Source organism: Rhipicephalus sanguineus, chromosome 9 (genome assembly GCF_013339695.2).
Source record: "Rhipicephalus sanguineus isolate Rsan-2018 chromosome 9, BIME_Rsan_1.4, whole genome shotgun sequence".
In the NCBI taxonomy this organism is placed as follows: Eukaryota; Metazoa; Arthropoda; class Arachnida; order Ixodida; family Ixodidae; genus Rhipicephalus; species Rhipicephalus sanguineus.
The window spans coordinates 20,271,040-20,295,456 of record NC_051184.2 but is presented as its reverse complement, the minus strand read 5'-3'; the positions used below and the strand labels follow the sequence as shown (position 1 = coordinate 20,295,456).

The window sequence follows — 24,417 nt, the reverse complement described above, 5'->3', positions numbered from 1 at the left end:
CACTGTGAAACTATTACATTTTATCGGAATAGTTTATAACAGCAGTTTACACCGGCATAAAGTTAACACAAGTGCAATTGTTCATTTCGACTTCAGCTTGCATGCGGGCCTACCGCTGATGCTGAAGTTCTGATTTGCTGACAGATAGTACTAATGCTCAAAAATGAAAGAAAAGAAAGAAAGAAAGAAAGAAAGAAAGAAAGAAAGAAAGAAAGAAAGAAAGAAAGAAAGAAAGAAAGAAAGAAAGAAAGAAAGAAAGAAAGAAAGAAAGAAAGGAAGAAAGAAAGAAAGAAAGAAAGAAAGAAAGAAAAAGAACGTACTTACTTTTTTCTCTTGTGTGCGTGTTTGCACGCCCAGTCGTCGTTTTTTTTTCGTTAACATAATGATTGCTCGGGTTTTCCGTCCCAAAACCACGATATGATTATGAGAGACGCCGTAGTGGAGGGCTCCGGAAATTTTGACCATCTGGTGTTCTTTAACGTGCACCAAAATATAAGTCCATTAGCCCCTAGCATTTTCGCCTCCATCGAAAATGCGGCCGCCGCGGTCGGGATTCGATCCCGCGACCTTTGGGCCAGCAGTCGAGCGCCATAACCGCTATACCACCGCGGTGCTTCTTTTTCCTGTTTTTTTTTTTTTTTGTTTTTTACATGAACACCTACCAACAAGCTCAGCTATCTTATTCTAAGCTAATGCTAATGGAAGGCAAAAAGAGGGTGGAATGGGGGGAGCGGGGGGTGGGGAGGGAATGGGCTAGCGCTTATCTGTTACGAGGGCAGATCTCTACCGTGTTTCGAGCATGCATGCGAAACACGGAAGAGATGAAACGCTGACGTTTCCGTAGAAAGAATAACACGGAGACGACTGCTACCGAGCATCGTATTTCTTCCTTCTTTTTTTTTCACTGTTTGAACAGCTGCTGTTTGCACCATTATGAGCCGCACGTGAGCTAACCGACCGAGCAAAGAGACGCGGGCCAGTCCTCATTCTCTCCGCGTGGTTCTACAAGAGAGCGCAGTTGTGTCATCTTCTTTTTACGCCAGAGAGCTTCGGAAGTCCTATTCTCTTATATCAATTTATAAAGCCGCCCGATTCTTGGCCATACCCCCTCGTAGTGGGTGTGATCCACAGTGACCAGGCGGACAAGATCAAGCATCGCTGCCGTTCGTGACGAGTTGGTCGAACCAGGAACGACCGCCTCTGATATCTACAGCGAATGATATCGAGGGCTCGATCTCCACAGCCACCTCACCGTAAGTCACCTATTGCGAGTGAACGAAATAATATTCTTTCGAGGGGCTCGTTTGCTTTGTTAGATGTAACCAAACGAATCCAACCGACAGTTAGGCCAAAGAAAGCTTATCGGTCATTAATTGTTGTCTTTGAACAGTAGTCTATACTAGCTAATACGTAAATTGAAATGAATTTAAGAGGACGGAAATCACCTTTTCAGTCGGTGGGATATAAACCCGCAACCTTCGAAATGTCGCCTTGTAACTGTAGTGTAGTAGTTAGGACGTAAATTGAAGTGAATTAAAAGAGGACGAAAAGTCACCCTTTCCGTCGGTGCGATCCGAACCCACAACCTTCGAATTCGAAGGCTGTGGGTTCGGATCCCACTCGACGGAAAGGGTGATTTTTCGTCCGGTTTAATTCGTTTCAATTTAAGAGAAAACAATTCATGGCCACTATGCATGCCTTCTTTGGCTTCATTGTCAGATACTATTGTAAGTCAGGTGCAACACACAGCTTCAAGAGACGGTTAGGCAACGGCTGTCGTAGCGTGACATAATGCGAGAGCTTCGTGTGACCGATCAATCAAGATCACTCTTAGAGTTTTGCGATAGAACCTAGCTCGTCCTTGACATCCACTGCAGAAAGGGTGGGTCGTCAGCATCACACATCCGCTTGTTTATCCAACTCGCCAAGGCAGTGAAAACGGCACGCCCAGTGCTTCAGGCCTCTTTATGATCGCGCTGTTGCTTAATACGCTAGGTTTCGAGCACGTGTGTAGCCTTAGACGCCACATCAAACGCGAAGATTGGCCGTCGGCGGCGAGGTATGATGCGAAAAAAAAAAAAACATCACCACGTGATGACGTCACGATACGACGTCGCATAACCGGACGTCATACGTAGGCGTCATCGCATGGCATCGTCGCCGGGTTAAAAGATGGGCCGATTTCGAAGGTACTGCAAAAATCACGCGAGGTCCAGAAAGCTCTTAAAGTGCGGGGGGACGGGGAAGGGAGGGGGAGGTGTAATACAATCCTGAGAAGAAAACTAAGGTGGCTTTCACCTTCGAGTCGTCCCTAGGCAAATGTATAAGGGAACCATGTGACTTTTCACAAGCACTTACGGCAGCATCATGCTTGTCCCAAAATTAATCCGTGGAATAATGGCGATATAAGCACTCGCGCTCTATATTTACATCTCGGCACATGCGTTCGTGAAGTAGAATAAGTGAAGTCCTGCAAGATTCTGATAACGATCGCAATAACGTTGACAATCATGATTATGATTATGATTACTTCTTTGTAAAGAGCAGTGTACGAGAAAACAGGAACTGACGTAACTAATATCTTTTTAAAATGTCTGCGGTTTCACTATTCAAAACCTAGTTCTCACAAGCCAAAGGTATGTTTGGCTTGTTTTTGCAAAGGCTACGCATACAGAGTATCATGAAATCTTTACCTGGTCACGTGGTACCTCATGCAGCGTTGAGGCTCTGAGTGAGAGCAGCTGCGACGCCTCTACGCAGCGTATTACGTGGCGTGACGTCACACCTGTCACACTTGAGCTCCGGCGGCTCAAGGTCACTGCGACGCGATGAATGACATTTCGAGGCAGCTTACTGCTGTCGCTCTAAAAAACATTATCAACAAGAATCGTGCTCCAAAATTTTGGGATGCGAACACCGCGACACCTGTACAGTGCGATAGCACTCGTGCTGGTCTTGTCCGAGCAGTGCGCGCGCTTTTCCTGCATTATACTCGGTGGAATAATCTGTTTGAACTTCGGCGTTCTTTCGGCAGTATCGCTATTGCTTTCGGAGTACAATTATTTCGAGTAAGGCGCAGTGTAGGCGATTAATAATAAGTTAATAACTGTTAGGGTTCTACGTCCCAAACCACGGTATGATTATGAGCGACGCCGTAATGGAGGGCTCCGGAAATTTCGAGCAGCCGGGGTTTTTTAACGTGCACCTAAATCTAAGCACAGCGGCCTCTAGCATGTTACCTCCATCGAAATCGGCCGCCACGGCCGGGATTCGAACCCGTGACCTTCGCGTCAGCAGTCGAGCACCATAACCTCTAGGCCACAGCGGCGAGTACATATAGCCAAAGCCATAGCGCTTAAAACACAGAAACCAAGGATGAGGGCGGGACGTGCCCTGCTGACAACTCAGCGCTGTGTATTTTGAGCGCTATGCCTTCATTGAATGCAACAAACCATAATAATAATATCTGCGGTTTAACGTCCCAAAACCACGATATGATTATGAGAGACGCCGTAGTGGAGGGCTCCGGAAATTTCGACCACCTGAGGTTCTTTAACGTGCACCTAAATCTAAGTACACGGGCCTCAAACCATCCAGCACAGAAGTCTATTCTCTTGGGTACATTACTGTATGTGCTCCTTCGAGCAACCAATCTGTCACGTATTACCAAGACCTCCTTGCAATACATTCGCCGAGAGAAAGCGGAAATTCCCGGCCGCGGCGGCCGCGTTTCCGATGGAGGTGAAAATGCTTGAGGCCCGTGTACTTAGATTGAGGTGCACGTTAAAGAACCCCAGGTAGCTGAAATTTCCGGAGCCCTCCACTACGGCGTCCCTCATAATCATATCGTCGGTTTGGGAAGCTAAACCCCAACAATTATTGTTATTAGAAAACGGATTTCCTTGGTGTACGCCTTTTTAAGCGATAGCTATGTCTTGTTGAGAGGTCACCTGAGCGAAATGGGGCAGGCGAATGAAGTGGCACAAAAACTTACGTGACCTACGTCACCAATGACATTATGTTGTGACGTCATAATGACGTCACAGATCCGTTACATTAGCGGCGTCATATGATGACGTGAAGTGCAGAAACCTTCAGTGACCGGGGGAGGAACGCTGAAGTCGGCTGAGAAAGTTAAGGTAATTTAACACGTGTCCCACACTGCGGTTTCTTACGTTTTGCAGGAAGTGTGTGACTGTATATAGACTATTTTACTGACGGGTTTCTTAGCCGCCATATTGAGCTGTTAACCTTGCCGTTTTGTATCGTTAACGATTAAAACAACAGTCCTACGGGAACCGCGTGCGCATGAAAGCAGTTAGACGTTTCGTGATTCACGTCGCGATATAGAAAAATGAAAAAAAAAAAACATTCTGTTAACAGCCCAGGAGGACGGCGCCTATGTGTCTTACGTAAAATTGTCTATAACTTCATGCATTACCAAGTGTGCAGCGGACTGTAGCCTTCAAATGTTAAGGAGAGTGTAACATGCTGCCATGTTTCTTTTTTTTGCTTTTATTTTTCTACATTTACTGGACATGAAACTGTGCTCCTGACGTCACACTGTTTAAGTTCCCCACTCTAAGCAAGAAAAAGAACGAGGAGATCAGAACATTGAGAATATCTTCCCGGATTAGAGTGCTTGGAGCACAACGCTCTGTCATATCGTTTAATAGCGTGATTCCAAGGAAAAAAGAAAGGTCTCCCCACTGTGGCTTAGTTTTTGTAGAGAAGTTACTTCTTATTTTTTTTGTAGGTCAAGTAGGCAAACGCTTCGCGGAAGACCGACCTACTTCGATGTACAGAGACCACTTCAGTGATGCTTAGAAAGGTGCTCAATCTAAGAATCGCTATGACATTTGCGTCACCTCGAAGTTACGACACATGACAGTACTTAAAAGCGTGCTAGCGCCAACGAGGCATTGTCATTGCTGTACGACAACAGAGAACAGGCTCGTGGTTGTACGATAAACGTCAATGGTAATGGATCATCGGAATTATCATTAAAAGCTGCTATACAGTAACGAATACCTTAGCGGAACGGATAAGCAGCCTGCATCATAAGGTAATATGCCAATTCATTATTACATTTTAATTTATTTTATTTTATTTGGGCAAAACAGTAATAACGTTTGTCCGGAAGGAAAGATGCAAGCAAAGCTTGATACTTCCGATGACAACTTCTGCGCCACTGGAGCAGCAGAATAGCAGTTTGAAATAAGTACCAGTAGCAGTACAACAATGAAATATGCAATAATGCTATCTTATACGTTATCTATATACCGAGCGGCAAAATTTTCCGGATAGGTATGGGCAGTTGTTCGTTACCTCGTTCTAAAATTACTGTGACGTTTCTGGGCACCGACCACTGAGCTCTAATTTAAAAATATATATAATGAACATAATTTCAGAACTCCCAGAAAAGACGATGTACATGGTGTACTACCTATCTTGCATCAAGCCTTGAGATAATCGCAAACCTTCGGTGCCAGTGAAACCCATCTTATATCGCTAGCAACCGTGTGAGGAGTCTCGTATTGTTTGTGCTCCTCCTAAATAGTTACATCTTAATACAAAAGCATCGAAATCGTTACTTGTCAAGATTTACTTTCGGGCTAGTTGGTTCACATTCGCAGTAAAACAGCGCCGGCGAAAACAACAGACCAGACGAGGAGAAGGACACGTAACACGAGGCGCACTAACAACTGAAAGTTTATTCAGTATCTGTACGGAATAAATACTGTCTTCAAATGAATGAACAGAAGAAAGAAGGTTACGAGAGATATGACAGTGCATCACGTGGTCACGCCTACTGCGCGTGAAAAACGGTTCCTGCAAGAAATCTGACATCCTTCTCCGAAAGCAAAACAGAAGGCATGCTGACACAAGATTACCCGAGCGTTTTTTATCTCCAGGGCTTCAACCAAACCTTCCTTATTAATCTGTCAGCTGATTTGTACATGACGCCTGGGCTTTCAAATCGAGGTGCGCAACCGCAGTCTCTGCAATCGATACCTAGATGCCCTGATACCACTTTCGTTGTGTTGTACTTGTGCTCTTTTAATCTATCATTTGCACATCTTCCTGTTTGGCCTACGTATGACGCACCGCAAGACAAAGGGATTGCGTAAACCACATTATCGGTGCACTGTACAAACCTGTCGCGATGCTTCTTAGTGCACACATGTCTTACTTTCTTCGTTAACCGCCCGACACATTTTTGCCAGCTTGTCGGGTGCGGTAAACACCACCTTTACTCCCGCCGTTTCCGCCACTTTCTTCAAGTTGTGCGAAACGGAATATACTTACGTAAGGAATGGCGGATACATTCTTTGTGCCGCTTTCTTGTGGTGCTGCGCCGTTGGCGTTAGCGCCTTTGTTCCTCACTTTTAACATTTTTTGTTTTGCTACGCTAGACAGAATTGCTCGCGGGTACCCCGCGTCTGTTAGATGACGAACCTGGTCGTCGAAACTACTTTGCAGCCGGTGAACGCTTAATTTCTTTAGGGCATTGTCAAAAGATGAATAAACGATGCTGCGCTTGACAAGCTTAGAATGGTAGGAATGAAGCAACACAATCTGTTTATTTGCTCTTGGCTGGAATGCCCAGCAGACGTGTTGAGGTGAGAAACGAAGCCATAAATCGAGGAAACGTAAGAAAACTATCAACCGGGAGCTCGTGAGTCACAACTAAAGGCGCTAGCACTGGCGAAAAATTACAAGTATATCAGAAGATTGCTTTTGCAGGTCTTCCTCGTCACATCCTAGAACAATTAAAAAGTCATCCACGAATCTAAAAACACGTAACATTTGCGTGGGTGTCAAGCGCTGCTGCAACAGTCTGTCTAATTTTTCTGTCTAGTCTGTCTAGCTTGTCAAGCGCAGCATCGTTTATTCCTCTTTTGACAATGCCCTAAAGAAATCACGCATTCACCGGCTGCGAAGTAGTTTCGACGACCAGGTTCGTCGTCTAACAGACGCGGGGTACCCGCGAGCAATTCTGTCTAGCGTAGCAAAAAAAAATGTTAAAAGTGAGGAACAAAGGCGATAACGCCAACGGCGCAGCACCACAAGAAAGCGGCACAAAGAATGTATCCGCCATTCCTTACGTAAGTACATTCCGTTTCGCACAACTTGAAGAAAGTGGCGGAAAGGGCGGGAGTAAAGGTGGTGTTTACCGCACCCGACAAGCTGGGAAAAATGTGTCGGGCGGTTAACGAAGAAAGTAAGACACATGTGTGCACTAAGAAGCATCGCGACAGGTTTGTACAGTGCACCGATAATGTGGTTTACGCAATCCCTTTGTCTTGCGGTGCGTCATACGTAGGCCAAACAGGAAGATGTGCAAATGATAGATTAAAAGAGCACAAGTGCAACACAACGAAAGTGGTGTCGGGGCATCTAGGTATTCATTGCAGAGGCTGCGGTTGCGCACCTCGATTTGAAAGCACTGACGTCATGTACAAATCAGCTGACAGATTATAACAAGGGAGGTTGTTGAAGCCCTGGAGATAAAAAAGTTCGGGGTATCATGTGTCAGCATGCCTTCTGTTTTGCTTTCGGAGAAGGATGTCAGATTTCTTGCAAGGACCGTTTTTGCACGCGCAGTAGGGGTGACCACGTGATGCACTGTCAGATCTCTTGTAACCTTCTTTCTTCTGTTTATTCCATACATATACTGAATAAACTTTCAGTTGTTAGTGCGCCTCGTGCTACGTGTCCTTTTTCTCGTCTGGTCTGTTGTTTTCGCCGGCGCTGTTTTATTTCATTATTTACCGCACTTACGGCGTACATTGAAACATTGTGTGTTAGAGCGACTTTGCAAAAAGAAAAACGATAATCGGATCAGTTTTCAATTTATTATCGGCACGCTACATTTCCTGCTGCTCTTCCGCGCGTTGAACCGCCCCAAAATAACCTACGAAAAATAGAAAATTAAACCTTACGCTCGCAAGGAGAAATAGCTTCCAAAGCAATCTTTGCGCGGTATGAATTTCATATCCAACAACCATACCCGACATTAGAGATGGTTCGTAGGAGCCGAGTGCGAAATGCCCCTTAATAGTAGGACTGTTAGATTTTTTCGTTCTTTGCCTGCCATGGAACAGAGTATTCGACACAGGACTGAAATTTGCATTGTTCCATTGCTCTTTGTTCTGCCGTTTCATTGCAGGAGCAGCAATGCGAGCCCGAAGCCTCGTAGAACTGGCGTTCACGTTATTCTGGATATGTTCGGTTTCTTCAAAGGCAGCGGAAGTACTTGAACAAGAAGGTAAGTTCAAAAACTCTCCGCGTTGATCTTTCAGCTAAGCACGTCTTCAGAATTTCGCTCCTGTTGATTCGCAATGGAGAATATACAGGGTACCCAAGCTAATTCTAGCCAATGTTTTAAGATATGCCAACGCACTCTATGCCGACGCGACCAAATGAATGTTGGTCACTATTGCCTGGAGTACGTCACACTATTTTTGTGCTCTGCTAATTGCCTAATTAGGCATGTTTAATTGACTAAATTTCGAAGCAACGAAGCTTGGCAAAAGATTCCAATGAGAAAGCTGTAGATAGGTTTGCAAAACGTCCGATTAGACAGTTTCTAACTTTCTATCGACTAAGCATCAGTGTTTTTCTGCTTATTACAAATGCCCATCAAATACCAAAAAATACCACGTGACATGCCCGTTCGCGCGCCTATGAAAGAGATGACAAAATCAATCCTAAAGAGTAATTGAATTGCCTTACTAATTTTCTAGAATTTTTAAAATGTTATTACATTACAAATTACAGCTAGCCGAAAGTAATGGCATTACGTTACTATTTCTCTGAAAATTATGAAGTTACTTCGAAATGACTTTTAAAAAAGTCAGCAAAGGCAACCTTATTCATAGCTTCGAGTTAGGATGCTACACGGCGTTGCTGTGGGCCTGCCTCGTTCCAGGGCTTAAGGTTTGGCACTCAGATTAATTTGGCTTTGTTATTATTGTTTCTTTCTTTGTAAATTTTTATGCCATAAGGGAAGCGAACATGCTATATGCTAGTCAAAACTAATTTGAAAGGTAATGAGTAATTTGCTTGAAATTATTCGCTTGAAGTCATTCATTACATCACTAAATTAGCCCACACAAGTAATTCCTTACATTACTCATTACAGCAGAAAGTAATTTAATTACTGTAATTTCAATACTGCCAAGTGTGGTCTACAATGTATTTTCCACGTACCGACAAACATTTCGGCGCGAGCAGTGCGAATTCGGGCTGACTGTCGTACACAGAGTGAACGCACTGCCGCCGACATACTGGCAAGTTCAGTAGATTCCCGAGACTCAACTGCAATGACCTTTCCTCAAGGACTCTGCTGAAATTGCTCGTACTTTGCCATGTGATTGCTGACTCATCTGCCTTGTTATCAAGAATGATGCTCACCGAATAGAAGGTCGTCTATGCGGAGCCTACTTTCGGATCCCACCTCAGTTTCATGTTTAAGACATGAGATGATAAACGTCCAAATTCACCGCAAAAAAATGCCGCTGAATTGCATTTTTTAAACACGTATTCTTTTATTAAAAAGCGTGTTATCACTCGTTTTTCCTAGGAACCTACAATGCGAGAGCGTACAATGTGTGTGCGACGCCTGCCTGCATCCAACGAGGTACGTACTTTTTCTAGCTTATGCACGTATCTATAATTACGCGATATCGATAAGATTATGGAGCACTTACATTAGAAGAAAATGTTCAAGCCAACGCCGTTACGATTGTTGTACACGTGAAGCTTCATGCAGCTAGTCAAGTCTCTACGTTCTTCGTTTCACATAACGATGTGTGTAAAGTCAAATGAACTACTGACGTTGCGAGGAATCACGAAGCACAGCACTTGGATGTATACAACTATCGACATTTACAAGAAAAGACATTGAAATTAATGTTCAGTTTTGAACCAGTATTGTTCCACTTTGCTGCAATTTTCTGTACGTGCTTGTTACTCTGGTGAACGGTCGAGACGAATGACACAATTTTCGCCACTCGTGATTTCTCTCCATAACGCAACGGTTTCGTCACCACCGTGTAGAAATACTGAAATATGTCAATCAACGCGCGAATTTAGAGCTGATCTAGTCAAAACTTCAATTATTTGCCATTTCCCTGCAGAATCCATTGAAACCATCCACACTACGCTAAGGTACGTCAGTATGTGAACAAGCAAACGACACAGCCCAAATGAATAATCCTCATTGTTTTTGGAGTTTTACATCCCAAAACCACGATATGATTATAAGGGACGCCGTAGCGGAAGGCTCCGGAAATTTTGGCAATGTTGTGTTCTTTAACGTGCACTCAAGTCGCAGTACACGGGCCTCTAACATTTAGCCTCCATCGAAATGCGGTCGCCGCGGCCGGGATTCGATCCCGCGACCTTCGGGTCAGCAGTCGAGCGCCATAGCCGCTAGACCACCGCGACGGGTGCAGCCCAAACTAATGTCATCATGACGGATTTTACGTACAGTTGTATTCGCGGCAGCTGCCCATATAATGCAAAATGCGCGTAATCATAAACTCTTCATATATCTCCATACTCTACGGTAGTTATTATTTATTTGTAGTCATACTGCAAAAGAGATGGCGCACGTGGCTTGCCTAGGCGTGACACGGAATAGAGTCAACTAGAGTTCAAACAGCGGTCTTTCTCTTCCTTGTTAGCCCCTTCGGCTGCACCGTGATGTAACAAGTTTAGATACGACAGGGACTTTCACAAACAAATGTAACCTGTGTTTCTTTATCATCCATTCATTCAGCACAGATTATCAAGGACTCCATGAACAAGTCCGTAGATCCGTGCACTGACTTCTACGCATACGCCTGCGGTGGCTGGATGGCAAGGCACAAGATACCAGAGAGCCAGTCAACGACCAGCAGTTTCAGCCTGCTAGACGATGAACTACGGGAAACGCTTAGGGGTAAAACATTTCACTTGTGTCACATCTATGCAATACCAATATTCATGCAAACACCTAGCTGACGGTAAGGTTGTTTTTGTAACTGCTCTATACGCTCAAGAAAATATAGAGTTGTACCGGACACTGGTTTATAAAAAGAAATAAATATAAATCATTTTAAGAGTTGGCTCACGCACGCTTCGGAAGATGAACCAACAGTCAATTAATTCAAAATGAAACAATTAAAGCAGAAAAGGGAAGTTATGGATTACGTTTAATAATAATATTTCGTTAAAAAACATTTAGGTAGAAGAAATAAAAAGAAGATGGTGTTAAACGCTCTAAGAAAAAAATTATTTATTAAAATTAAATTTATTTTGAGTCCTGACTTGCCACAACGTGACTCTCTTTTAAAGAGGCACATTAACCCTCTGTGCACGCCTATGAATACAGCCACGGTCACGTACCATGCATGATCCGCAAATTACTGACGGATATAGGTTCGCACTTATCCGGTGTATGTTCTTTCGCCTAACGCGATCAGTGCTTGAGCGCAGCTGGTTTTTCAAGAAAAGCTTATAAACGTTCAGAAATGGTCCCTCTTTCAGACATATTGGGAAACATGACCATTACTGAGGAACGTCAGAACGTAACCGATAAGGCTGCTGTCGTCTACAACGCTTGCGTGGGTAAGTGGTCTGTTCTGTTTTGTTATAACTCCACTGATGTGGTTTAGTGGTTACGGTGCTCGGCTGGTGACCCGAAGGCCGCGGGTTCGATTCCGGCCGCGGCAGTCGCTTTTCAATGGAGGCGAAACGCGCGACTTCACAGCACGTTAAAGAACACCAGATGGTCAAAATTTCCGGAGTACTCCACTATGGCGTACTCCACAATTATAATACACTTCCGCCACAGCATTCGGTCAAACTAAGGAGGCGTTCGTGTAAAGAACGAAAGCAGACACATCGCATATAGGTTCATCGGTAAAATCATCGCTCAAAATGCTTAGAACGAAGTGGTTGCGACGATATTCGAGCACGAGTTCAATAGCATGTGCTGCTCGATTCATACTCGATTCGGTAGTGGCACTATTATCTACGAAGTTGACGAGTATTCCTTCCGTTCGTATGTCATGACGACCAAATATATTTTCTACAGCCCAAACTCCAAAGAAAATAACTAATGACAGCGAAGACTGCACTGGATTATCTGCTGCAAGAAAGAAAAAAAAAGCCGTTTGTGGTTTCTTCACCAGCCTCGAGTTTTTAAATGAACTTGTTTTACTCTACGATACCTAAAATTTCACTGTCCCTATTTAAGCGATGTCGGACTCACCCATCTCCCCTTTAATATAAAGAGCAGCACTCTAATATAGGTGCCCGTTAAGGATAACGGTGTGTCTCACAAACATATCAGGGTTATGAAACGTAAAACACCAGGTTGATACGGGGTGTCAGCGCAAACGCTCGTGTGTGTCAAGCCTCTTCTCGGCGTTTGCGTGCCGTGGTGTATTCCTTGGGCTAACTTTTGTTTTTCGTAACGCTGCCGAAGCTGATCTCGGAGTCCGCGTAGAAAGAAGCGCATAGTTGAGATCCGCTCCGCGAGGCGCCGCAACGATTCAAGCTGCTCGCAAGGACACTGTCTGATCCTTCAATGAACCCATTCAATTAATTATACCGACAGTTAACTGACGCTTACCTCGAGTAACCTTATGATCCGACGTCACGTTTATCCATTATAACTCTTAACTTGAAGCAGAACGATCGATTTCGTAGCAGTTTTATTTTTTACAAGACTTTTTTTTCTGAATATTCGGAAAACCAGAAGTTAGTGCTCGACCGGAAGTGCTTGGAAGAGAAACAAGAGTGTATTTTGTGGCTCGTGCCACTGACAAACCAATTTCACCGTAGAGACGATAACCACGCATGATTCAGAAATGATTGTTCCAAAGGGGACTCTCACTGTCCGCTGTCACGGTATATAGAAAGCCGTTGCTATAGTCGAAACACATATGTGTGTATGTGAATAAAAAAAAAGGTCTACAATAGACGAAAATCAATTGTAATTTTGACAGAACAATATAAAACACCTACGAGCACAAACCCTTTATACTAGTCGGCGACTTCAAGGTAGATATTATGGACCTTAGGACCTAGCTTTGTCGTCAACTCTTTATGTCACTTTGTGTCACTCAGTTTACATTATACGGGCAGCGCTCGGGTAACGTACGGTTACTCACCCATACGATACCCACAGGTTCGCCCACTCGTCATGATTCACTTCGTGGAGATCCGTGGATTTTTTTTTTCTTGACATAGAGATTATCAGCGTATGATGCCATCTTATAAGTTCTTTCCCGCTCTTATACCTTCCAGCTGTTCCTGATCTCGAAGACCGACCTGACGTCATGTTTGCGATAATGAACGCTTCGGGGCTTGCCCAGTGGCCCATAACTGGTCACCGCAAAGATAAGAATTCCAGCGACAGAACCGCCGCGGACGTCCTCAAACAGACTGGAATCGCTACACTCTTTTCACTCGAAGTTTCCAGGGATTTCCGGAAACTCATTTCCTACGCCATTCAGGTAAAGCTCTACCTACTGGGAAGCAAAAAAAAAAGAAATAAGTTGCAGTTATCTTCTAACTTTCACCGAAAGAAACCTTTATATAATGAAGAATATTTGGGACACTGCTTTCGTTTTATTTTAGCGCGCTCTCTTCCCTAAGTTCTTTAAACAAAGAATGCCATGCGTTTTTTTTTCTTTTGCTGCATTCCTATGACACTGTTCCTTCAGGTTTTCTGTTTTGTTTTCTTTCTTTTTCCTGCGCTCTGTGTAGCAAAAGTGTACCCTTCTTAAGGCTTGCACCTATGCATGGCCGTTTTTATTTATTTATTTATTTATTTATTTATTTATTTATTTATTTATTTATTTATTTATTTATTTATTTATTTATTTATTTATTTATTTATTATTCTGTGTGGAGCCAACGACAAAAACGCATGTGGGAGCAATTATTGAGGCTCCTATTTAGCTTTAACAAAATGTTAACAGCGAGCAGCATAAGCTCGACAAGATTATCGGTTATCCTTAGAAGCAGGTGATTCCTAGCTGAACTCACCACAAGCTTTCCTTCAGGATTGAACTGCATTGATGCCAGTTGGAAATTTACCTAGCCGATATGAAATCACAGTCGATATTACGTTCCACGATCGACAAGCGGCGTTCCTGTCTTCCTTTCAGCTCGATCAGCCAGATTTCTCAATGGTGGGCCGAAACGAGATCATCAATCAAACTACCGACTACAGCAAGCCAATCATCGATGTCTACAGGAACGTCATTGTAGCGGCGATGGAGTTCATGAAGCCTAGCCTAACCGACGGCGAACTACATGTGCTTGCCGACACGCTTTTAGCTTTTGAAGGAAAGCTAGCCAATGTAAGCACGACTTCTCCGCAATAGCATCGAAGGTTTTCATCAATTGCATTCGTGTGCGTAAACTCCCATAAAAAGCCCTACTCGAGATTGGTGTCATTAGTCGGGCTTAGATAATATCATTCTGATAAGCATAACGGCTGCACGACGTTGAAGCAAAGAGTGGTATTCTCTAGAGCGAAAGCTCTGCCATTCTGTTTCCCGAGGTCATTCATCGCGTCGCAATGACCTTGAACCGCCGGAGCGCAAGTGTGCCAGGCGTGACGTCACGCCACGTGATCCGCTGCGGAGAGGCGTCGCAGCAGCGCTCGCTCGGAGCCTCGCCGCTGCGATACCACGTGACTAGGCGAAGGTCTAAAGGACCCCTAAACCAGGGTGTCGGAACGGAACGAAAACCGAAAACGAAAAACGAAAAAAACGATATTTTTGACCGGAACGAAAACGTAACCGGAACTTTATATATTATTTCGTTCCGGAGTGAAACCGAAATTTTTTCAATCGTTTTTCGGTTCACGAGAAAACTTCGCAGTCCAGAAAAACTGAGCTCATGCAATGTGAGCAGATCTCAGGGTACAGTATAAGCGCGTAGCTCAGGCAGGAATTCCAAAGCAAAGATATGTTGAAATTGTGCGAAAAACGAAAACAGTGGCAACCAGAGGTGTTTATATTAACGCAAGTGGACTTTTGCGGGCCTGTCACGTAGGCCAAAGTGTAGAGGGCATTGTCGGCGCTGAAGTTTGTTACAGCGAAGGCTCTTATGAGATCACAACAGCTGATTTTGGCACCATAGTTGTCCCGCCGCCGCCCGTGTCCGTGACCACTATCGCGTGAAATAAGAAAAAATGAAATGAGAAACAGATTTATAGGATCGGATGGGATTCTAACGCACGCCCCCTGCGTGGCAGTCGAGTCTTCAACCACAGTGCCACGCTGGTGCTTATAACTCCTTCGCAAAAAATACGCTATACAGGCGTCATGTCGGGCAAGGAATCGTGTTAACATATGTAATACAGCGTGGCAGAAGAGTAAAACGACAACCAGCCATCACACAATGCTAATTTCGCAAAGAGTGTGTGGTTTTAATGCTTCCCACCCACTACAAAGTGCTCAGCCATAATTCTTCATCGTCATCAGCCACAGCACAAAGCGCACATAATGCCATACAGATGTGTAGCGGCTACCACGATTCTCCGAAGAATGACGAAAAATGACATAGTGGGAACTTCGCTGCTTCAGAAGAATTACGATGATTTATGGCGTAGGGGGTACCGTGCATGTGTACTTGTATCAGTTGCCTCAAGAGACTCTACAACGGCCTCTACAAAGTCCGCTCTTCCAACTTTCGCTGTGACAGTGCTGCGCATTCCGCGCAGGTCTGGCGATCTTTTTATCAGAACAGCGGTCTCGCACATCATAGAGTACACTCAATGACGTGCTGCTTCTGATATTGTGCTCCCCCCCTTGACACGAAGCATTGAGCCCACTAAAAATCGTAATTGAATTTGGAAAAAATAAGTACTATTACTTATAAGGGTATACTGGTTTGTGCTAGTTGGTAGGAATTCATCGTACAGTTACTTCCGCTCCTCTGAAGAACGTTTTTTACCCTTGTCCCGCTTTCTTAGGAGGAAGACAAGTAACTACATCACAAATTAAATGTTTTTTTTATGATTACTTTAGCTTGAAAATTTTCCATAAAAAAACCGTTACGAACCGTTACGGAACATTTTTTTTTCGTTCCGGAACAGAAACGGAACGGAACTTTTTGCGGTGGAACGAAACTAAAACCGAAACGAAAAACATTTCGTTCCGACACCCTGCCCTAAACCAAGCAGACGTCGAAATTTAGTTGTGATGTTGCAGCTGTGTACGAGTCTACAGCGAACGCTAGCGGAGTTGCACGCGTTGGATAATCGAAACGCGGCCCTTGCTCGTTTCGCTCTTTCCTTCGCTGCCGTGCGTTCGTCGGCTCGTCTCTCAACCTTGTGCTCTTCCTCACCGTACGAGGGATAAGAGCAAGAAGCGCGCAGATTTATTGGCTCGGGATAACTAGGTTTACGAGAGTAATACCTCAGCCAATTTTTTTTTTTTACCTGTGCTCTTGAAAACTCAGATTCTGTGCAAACACAAATGAAGACAAAGGAAATGAGTTGCAAGCTTCATTCTGCCATGGGTGTTCCATGTAATCGATAATCGATAAATTTTAGTTTTAATAACCGCGTTTACAATTAGTTCAGGTAACGTGTCTAATTCCCTGATGGGTCCTAAGTTCTTGGCGCGTGTTTCTCCAGTCACGTACTTTCTCTCCTGCCAAGGAAGTTCGCGGTGACTGTCTCTCCTTACCAATCCGTTCTCTCTTCTTTTTCGTTCGCTGTTTGACATTGCTAGCGTCCAGCACGAGTAAGCCGTCAAATGTTTCTGCGTGCCCTATGTATTAACTCTGCTTTTGTTTTTTTTCCAGCTGACCGCGCCCCCTGAAGAGAGGCGAGACGTGTTGGCTATTTATCGTAGAACTACGATTAACGAACTGGAGAGTAATTTTACTAACGTAAGTGTCATATGTTGCAATGCTTACAATCGCTCTTCAAGCAAAACGTTAAATATCTGTTATGTCAAACACCCAAGATACCTTCTCCCATGGTATGTCACCGGCACAATGGGCCCTAAATAAGAACATGGGTGGAGACACTAAGCTAATATCGAAGATGTCACAATTGCACACCACCTGGAGAAAATTTGATCATTAATTATGTATGTTCAGCGTCAATTTGTGCATTCATGCCGTGATAATTTGACATACCCGGCTATAACGACTTCAAAAAAAAGTTAAATTATGGAACTCTACGTACCAAAACGACATTATAATTACAAGCCACTTCGTCGCTGTGGTATCCGGATTAATCTCGACAATGTGGGCTTCTTTAAAGGTTTCCTGCAACACTTTTTCAGCACGGTCAGAAAACGCTGCCGATCGGTAGTCGAGGCTCCTGAGAACAGGCGAGCCACCCATTATAGCGCAGCACGTGGCCTGAAATTTAAAATTAATTCTCAAAGTCAGCTAGAAATCGCTTCCTCATCTCTCTACAAATGATGCCATATTCTCAAACTACGGCGCCATATACCCAAAGTCCGCGGCCGTTGGCTGATTTGAGCATCGTGAGCTGCATAGTTACCGGGACCGCCGCGGCATGCCGCCACGTGCCCGCGCGCGCACTCGCGATCACACTGAACGTAAGCCGCGCGATCAAAAAAATGAAAAGAACGTGCTCAAGCCCATGACGCGCGCTCACGAAGGGACGCATCTTCTTGCCTCTTGTCCTCCCTCTCCCTGCGTAGCTTTCAGCGCGCTCGCTGGTACGAAAGGAGACAGAAAGCGCTTAAAGCGTGCGGCAATTTCCTGTAAATCCGCTCGCACTAGATGGATTCTGAAGTTTTTGCGGCAGTCGATATTAGTGATTCAATAGGCTCTTTTATTGAAACCATTCGACGATTACAGTGAAAAGTGATGCAGGGCCCCTTTAACGTGCACCTAAACCAAATATACGAGCGTTTTTTCTTTCTTTTTTCCATTTCCTCCCATTTAATCGAGGCCGCCGCGTCAGAGAATCGAAACGGCCTCTTTCAGCTTGGCAGCGCGACCTTTTACCGGCTAAGCTATCACGGTGGATGGCTCTAATGACGTTCGTCTTCAATAGTATATAACAAAAATTTTCATATATCCAATGTCCCTCTAAAGAAGTGAATTTACTCACGGCAACGTTATTCACATTTTTTTTCAGATTCCCATTGGCAATTTGTTGCAGAAGAAGTTTGACCTTGCAAACATTACGTTAGCTCAAAATGAGACTGTCGAGCTTTTCGCTCTCGAATACTACCGCAAACTGAACACGTTCCTTGGCACCGCCGATGCGTAAGTGAACATGCAGCATGAACAGAATGCATGACAACCTTATATGTCGTGTTCGTGCAATGACTGCTACACCGAATCTCGCAACCGGTGGCGTAGGCAGAAATTGGTTTCAAGAGTAGAAATTTGTCGGGTGAAGGGGCACGCCCTTGATCCGACAAAAAAAAAGTTGGGGGAGGGAGGCACGGGCCCAGTGTGCCACCTCTGGCTACGCCACTGCTCGGAACAGGTTAAATATAAAATTTCGTCTGTCATAAGGTACCACTGATATCCCAGAAGGTACTAGGATGAGCGTCAATTAAAAAAAACATTCTGAAGACGAGAACTTTGACATAGTTGCCTGTTTTGACATCAAAAACAAAGAAAACATGCGTAAATGAGATATTTCTGTCGTTCTAAACAATTCAGAAGTTCAGGGGAGGATGCAGGCCTGACGTTATGAGAAACTGTTGAACATGAATGTAGCTGGAGCTAAAGTTTCGACAGGCAGGCTTGTCAAAACGTTTGCTACAGCGACATATTCCCTGTTTGAGTTTCTCCTACTCCTGTAGTGAGCCTCACTGTACAACGACTCCGAAAGGAAACGATCTTCGCAATGGACGCAAAAATGATAAGGCGACGCCGTGGTTCTCACAAGGGCCTACCTTTGGTCCCAGGATTTTCGAGGGCAGACGTGGGAAGTTCACAATTCTTAGAATGCAACGTCAGGGGTCCTCGGGCGCCATTATCGCCATAAACGTCCACGGTCATCATAGGCGTGCGCAGCACCCCCCCCCCCCCCTAAAACATGCCCCGCCCCCATCTGTCGAGTCCGGAAGAAAGCAAGCCCCGCACTGGATGAAAAAAAATGAAAATGAAGCCATGACTTGATTCTCGCAAGGGCGCCTGCCATTGGTCCCCGGTAGGAAGCAGCCAGTTCGTTAAATGCAATATCAGCGGTCCTCGGCAGCCACTATCGTGAAGAAACATCGTAGCCATAACCCGGCGCCTTAAGAAATGACGTGAAAGATCCGACTGAGTAAAAGCATGCGGCCGATTTAGTGCCCCCCTCACATAGTTAAGGGCGGGGAGAGAGGGGGGGGGGGGCAGCTGTCCGACGGTCTCCAGCCGTTGAACTGGCTGGAATTTTACAGTAGAGCTGTTATGCCCGCCGTTTGTCCGGTCCGCGTTCAAGACAAGAAATTATTCAGGCGAGAGCCTCAGACGCCTCATCAAACACGAAAATGGACCGTCAGCATCGGCGTCCCGCGTCGGCGTCCATCGGCGTCGAGGACGAGTGATGAAAAAAATAGACCGCGTGATGACGCCACCAAATCACGTCATCGCGTGACGACAAAATTTGTTATGGCATTATGACGTCACTGGGATGTCACGTGACGTAAATTCGCATGGTGACGTCGTCGCATGACATCGTACCTTGGTCAAAGGTGGGCCGATCACGGAGGCAGTGCAAAACCGGGTGAGGTTCCCCCGATCCTGGAGGCAGTGCAAACCCACGATAGGTGCAGAAAGCTTTCGGAGGGTGGCGGGGCAGGATCATTACATTGACTGAGAAGAAAAAAAAGATGGCTTTAGCCTTCCAGTCGTCTTAGGCACAGACATAAGGGACCTTGTCAGTTTTTTACTTTCATGCCGGCGCGACAACATCGAGACAAGTTAAGCATAGCTGTGCCTAGTTAAGCCAAGTTAATAATAACAAGCCTTAAGTATTAAGCGTAGTTGAGGATGGTAATACCTAATTAAATAAGTATGATTAGGTTAATTATGTAGACGTCTAATTAGTCATAATTAAGCCGAGCTCAGAATCTGGTGCGCAAGTCGGGACGTGCTCGACAAGATGAGCCGAGTTAGACCTAATTAAGACTGAGACTGGGCCTAGTTTGTGCTAATTAGGCATATTAGATAACTAAGCCAAGGCCAAATTGAAGTGCAAGCTAATCGAGACCAAGCGTCGAGTGTGCGAATTAAGCAAAATAGGCTAATTAGTCACATTAGGATAATTGTGCTAATTAAGTTAATTAAGATCATTGGCGCTGTCATTGCCAAGCGATTCTCAATAGAACCCGATCGATACCTAGCCAATACTCCCGATTGACAATGTGATCATGTCAACACTTCCTGCCTCGGCGTGTGGATGGACGTGTGCCTAGTCAAGTCAGTACCACCCGAGTGCCGACCAGGTCTTCTCTGCCCCAACCTTGCGCGACTCAGTGCAAGCCGCGCAATTTTTATTTTTTTTTGTCCTCTACCAAACATGTTTTTTTCCGTATTACTCAAATCCTTCATTTGCTTCTTGTTCCAGTGACACGTTGTTCAACTACGCCGGCCTTCGTCGCATGCTCAAATGGGCTGCGACCGTATCGCACCACTTTCGAAAGGCCTCCTTCCAGCTTCGCGCGGTGAAACAAGGCGTTCAAGTTGAGAAACCCCGATGGCAACGGTGCGTCGACGCGGTGAACGACGACATGCCGGAGGTAGTGGGCAAGCTGTACGTGCAGAGCAAGTTCAGCCCAGAGGCTAAGCACGAGGTAAGATTGAACGCAAGTGAGTCATATGCAGTGCGCTATACAGCTCACGGTCGCGTATGACGAGTCAGCTTGAGTAACGTATGTCGCCGTCACCGTCCGCAAAGTGAAGGAAACCAGGGGGATGCACACTCACACATTTCCTCTTAACTTTTTACTTTCTGAACATGCAAAAAAAAGGAGTACACTCATAAAAGGTACTGTCATCTACATTACACCTCTAATGGCTGATTCGGCATCGCTAACTAATAGTCCAAATGACAACCTAATTTCGCTGCACGTAAAAAACAATGAAACCCAAACTTAAATTCGTTGGTGGCAGTTGGGGTCAGGCGTTGTACTTGACACTTGCTGGAGCCCTCGGGGCGTAGCCGGGGGAACGACTTGAAAACAGGGACCGAAGCGTAGCCGATGGGGGGTCCTGTCCAGACGGAGTCACTGTGCGTCTTCCTTTCGACCGAGCCAAGGTTCTACTGCCCCATGCTCTAGGTCAATTTCTTCGAAATTTTGCAGCCTTCTCCCGAGATTCCTTCGGGGTCGAGTGTGCTGTCTTCCTGCTGCGCCGGTGCGCACGGTGTTTACACTGAACTTTGCCCGGCGCCGTGACCATGGGGCCCGCGCAGGGGGCAACTTCGTGTTCTGCTGTACGATTCGGGAGGCCCGCTCTCGGGGGTGGCTTCGTATTCGCACTGTCTCGCGACGTCTTTTCATGCCGCGTATTCACTTGGCATTCAATTATTAAATAAAGTCCACTTCAAAATGCACGGTCATGACAGTAGCTGAAACGTTATTACTGCGATAGCAATTGCATGGATACTCGAGGAGCACTTCTGCCGTCGCCGTCATGTTCCGTATATAGGCAAGATCGATAATATCATTCCGCGCGTCGTATGTTTTCTGTGCGCGAGAATGCTCTCGAAAGCTGCAGTCGGGCGCTGTTCAAGCAGAGATGAAACGCGCCGGTGGCTCTGTCGGGCCGTGGCCTCCGCGATTGGCTCCGGCAACGCGCCGTTTTGCCGGAGCTAATTGCGGTGGCCACCGTCGGGCGAAAGAGTATGAAGGCGTGCCGATCAGAAGGGTGAGGTCACGCTCGCTGTTTCGACAGAGATCATTAGGCGGCTGCTATCCTTCTACTCGCGAAGTATGCGGTGCTCTCACCGCATACTTCGCGTTGAGACGACAGAGAGCACTAAAACAGCTTCGCTCCATGGAGCGGCCGTACTCCCTTACGCGAGCGTTTTGTAGAGTTACACGAGATCGGATCCTAAAGGAGTAACCTCTTAGCTTTACTTCGTATAATATTCCAATTTGTTACTATCGCATTCATTGCTTCGCCCTTGTGGTGGAACTGAATTTTCTTTTTCCAATTGCGTTAGCTTGCCCTACGGCATCGAACCACGTTACACATGACTGTGCGCTTCAGTTTCCTGCGTGTTCAGGAGAGATTTTTAATGTGCTCCGTAGATCCACTCTAACTCTGGCGGCCTTGTGTGGTTAACGTATCACTATCAAGGAAACGTGTATGCCCGTTTGAACCTATTATAATCTGGGTCAAAAGGTTCGCTTGTTTGCGGTTTCCATCGCTTTTTTTTTTTTTGTCTAAAGCACATTGACAACCACGGGACACTAATTTATGTGCTCCTGTCGAATACACATTGGAACACGCATATATCCAAAAAGCAGCATAACATAAGTCATGCATCTGTTTAGCGACACTGAAATACAAACAGAATTTCCTTAAAGCATAAATTGGTGAGATTGTTTTGTACAGAAGACAAACCATTCGAGATGTCACTAAAACCTTGTCTGCTCGCGTACGCAGCGGTTCAAAGCGAGGCTATATGAGCTTGCTCAGTGAGATTAAATAACGTCGCGAAGCCACCATACTTTGTGTAGAACTAGTAGTGGCTGCTAGGCATTTGAATTAAAACATTACAGATGACGCACAGGTACGCATTAGCTGTAGTATGACATAGCCTCTTATGCAAATGTTCCGCTAGTCCTCTCGCATGACCTTTTTATACTTTCTTTAGAAAGTGAACATTCCCGCAAACTGAAGCAAACTCACGTAAGTTACCTTCGATTCATAACAAAACTACGTTATTTGCTTCCCCATTCCTAAAAACTTACATCACTTAACGAAACAAGTGCAAAGCTTCAGTACCATGGGCACACTTCAAGCGCACATTTTTTTTATTTACGTAAGAGACTATTTTACGTGAGCACTTTGTAAAGAATAGCTAAGTCGGAAGCATTGTCTTCGCGACAGCCTTTGTAAATTTTTACAAAGGCTTTGTAAATTTTTACAAAGGCTGTCGCGAAGACAATGCTTCCAACTTAGCTATTCTTTACAAAGTGCTCACGTAAAATAGTGCCATGCTTAGTGGCAGTTTGCGTTGAACTACTGTTTGGCGCAGGTCTACGAAAAAAGCATTGCTTTTCAGAAGGTGGAACCACGTGAATTGGTAAAGGAAACGTAAGTTATCGCAATACGCTAGAGTAGTCATTTCAAAATGCATTATTGAACGAATAGTTAAATACATGACGCAACACTAGATTTGTTTGTCCAGAACCTTGACTGTTCCAGGTCCAAGACCTTGCGAGAAGACTCATGATCGTCTTCTATGAATCACTGCAAACCTTTAAGTGGATGGATGAAACTACGAGAGATGCGGCAGAGACAAAAGTACGTACGCAGTGTTCTTATTGATACCACCAAAACGTGAAACGACAGACCAATAACGATTATGCATTTTCCACACATTTACGTCTCTTTTCTCTTGCAATTACGATGAATAAGTCAGAAGTATGACGTGCTCATTGATTCGCAAAAATTCTAGACGTCGTTCAGCAACACTTTAAACAAACTCAGAATAATAGTTCTTTTGTGAGAACATCCTACTTCCTCGCGGTAATACACGTCCCCAACCGTGCATCTTAGTGCAATGTATAGCAACATCACATTAAAGGGTACTGACACCAATTTTCGAAGCTAAGTTTTGCACTGCCATGCAAATATCCTGTGTACAGAGACGGCTCTGAGCAAGTGTGAAGCTCAGGAAACGCTGATAAGATATATTATTTTTTACATTACTGCCAATTTTCGCGTGGCGCGCCTATCGACATCGACACTAGCATGATGTCAGGCTACAGTATGGATTCTGGTGACTTCACGCACCACTATGGCTAGGTGTCGTGAGGTCAGGTACCAAAACATACAAAATGGCCGCTGGTGTGTCACCGACTAAGCGATATTTTGCGCGAGCGCGTGAAGAGAAGCTCAGACCGTGTCGTGATGTCAGGTAGCAGTAGGAACCGAAACTATCTTTTAGAAAGATGTCGTGATTAATTTTTCAGGACGCAGTCACGCTTACCAGTACATTTTATAGACTCTTGAGGGTTTGGCCTTTCATTCGACAACACAAAGAAACGACAACTCAAAGTTCTCGTGTCAGTACCCCTTTAACATTCGTGCTGGACACTCAAGTACCAGAGCACGTCATGTACGCATTGCGCGATACCTTTGTATGAGCAGTTTCTTTTGCCGTGACTGGGATCTGTACAACGTAGCCAGCATTGCCACATGTAATGACAATGCACCCGTTAAACGAAGTGTGATTTT

The 24,417-nt window shown here is 45.0% G+C and overlaps 1 protein-coding gene across 1 annotated transcript in view; it reads left to right on the top strand.

The window, feature by feature from the left end:
• Nucleotides 1–8,162: 8,162 nt before the first annotated feature.
• Nucleotides 8,163–24,417, top strand: part of LOC119404716 (neprilysin-1) — a 36,165-nt gene continuing 19,910 nt past the window's right edge. Inside the window, exons 1-10 of the mRNA XM_037671363.2 lie at nucleotides 8,163–8,272; nucleotides 9,590–9,646; nucleotides 10,790–10,951; nucleotides 11,539–11,619; nucleotides 13,306–13,514; nucleotides 14,172–14,366; nucleotides 16,825–16,911; nucleotides 18,143–18,273; nucleotides 20,573–20,798; nucleotides 23,383–23,481. Coding sequence (XP_037527291.1) covers nucleotides 8,182–8,272; nucleotides 9,590–9,646; nucleotides 10,790–10,951; nucleotides 11,539–11,619; nucleotides 13,306–13,514; nucleotides 14,172–14,366; nucleotides 16,825–16,911; nucleotides 18,143–18,273; nucleotides 20,573–20,798; nucleotides 23,383–23,481 — 1,338 coding nt within the window. The 5' untranslated portion in view covers nucleotides 8,163–8,181. The remainder of the gene's footprint in view (nucleotides 8,273–9,589; nucleotides 9,647–10,789; nucleotides 10,952–11,538; nucleotides 11,620–13,305; nucleotides 13,515–14,171; nucleotides 14,367–16,824; nucleotides 16,912–18,142; nucleotides 18,274–20,572; nucleotides 20,799–23,382; nucleotides 23,482–24,417) is intronic.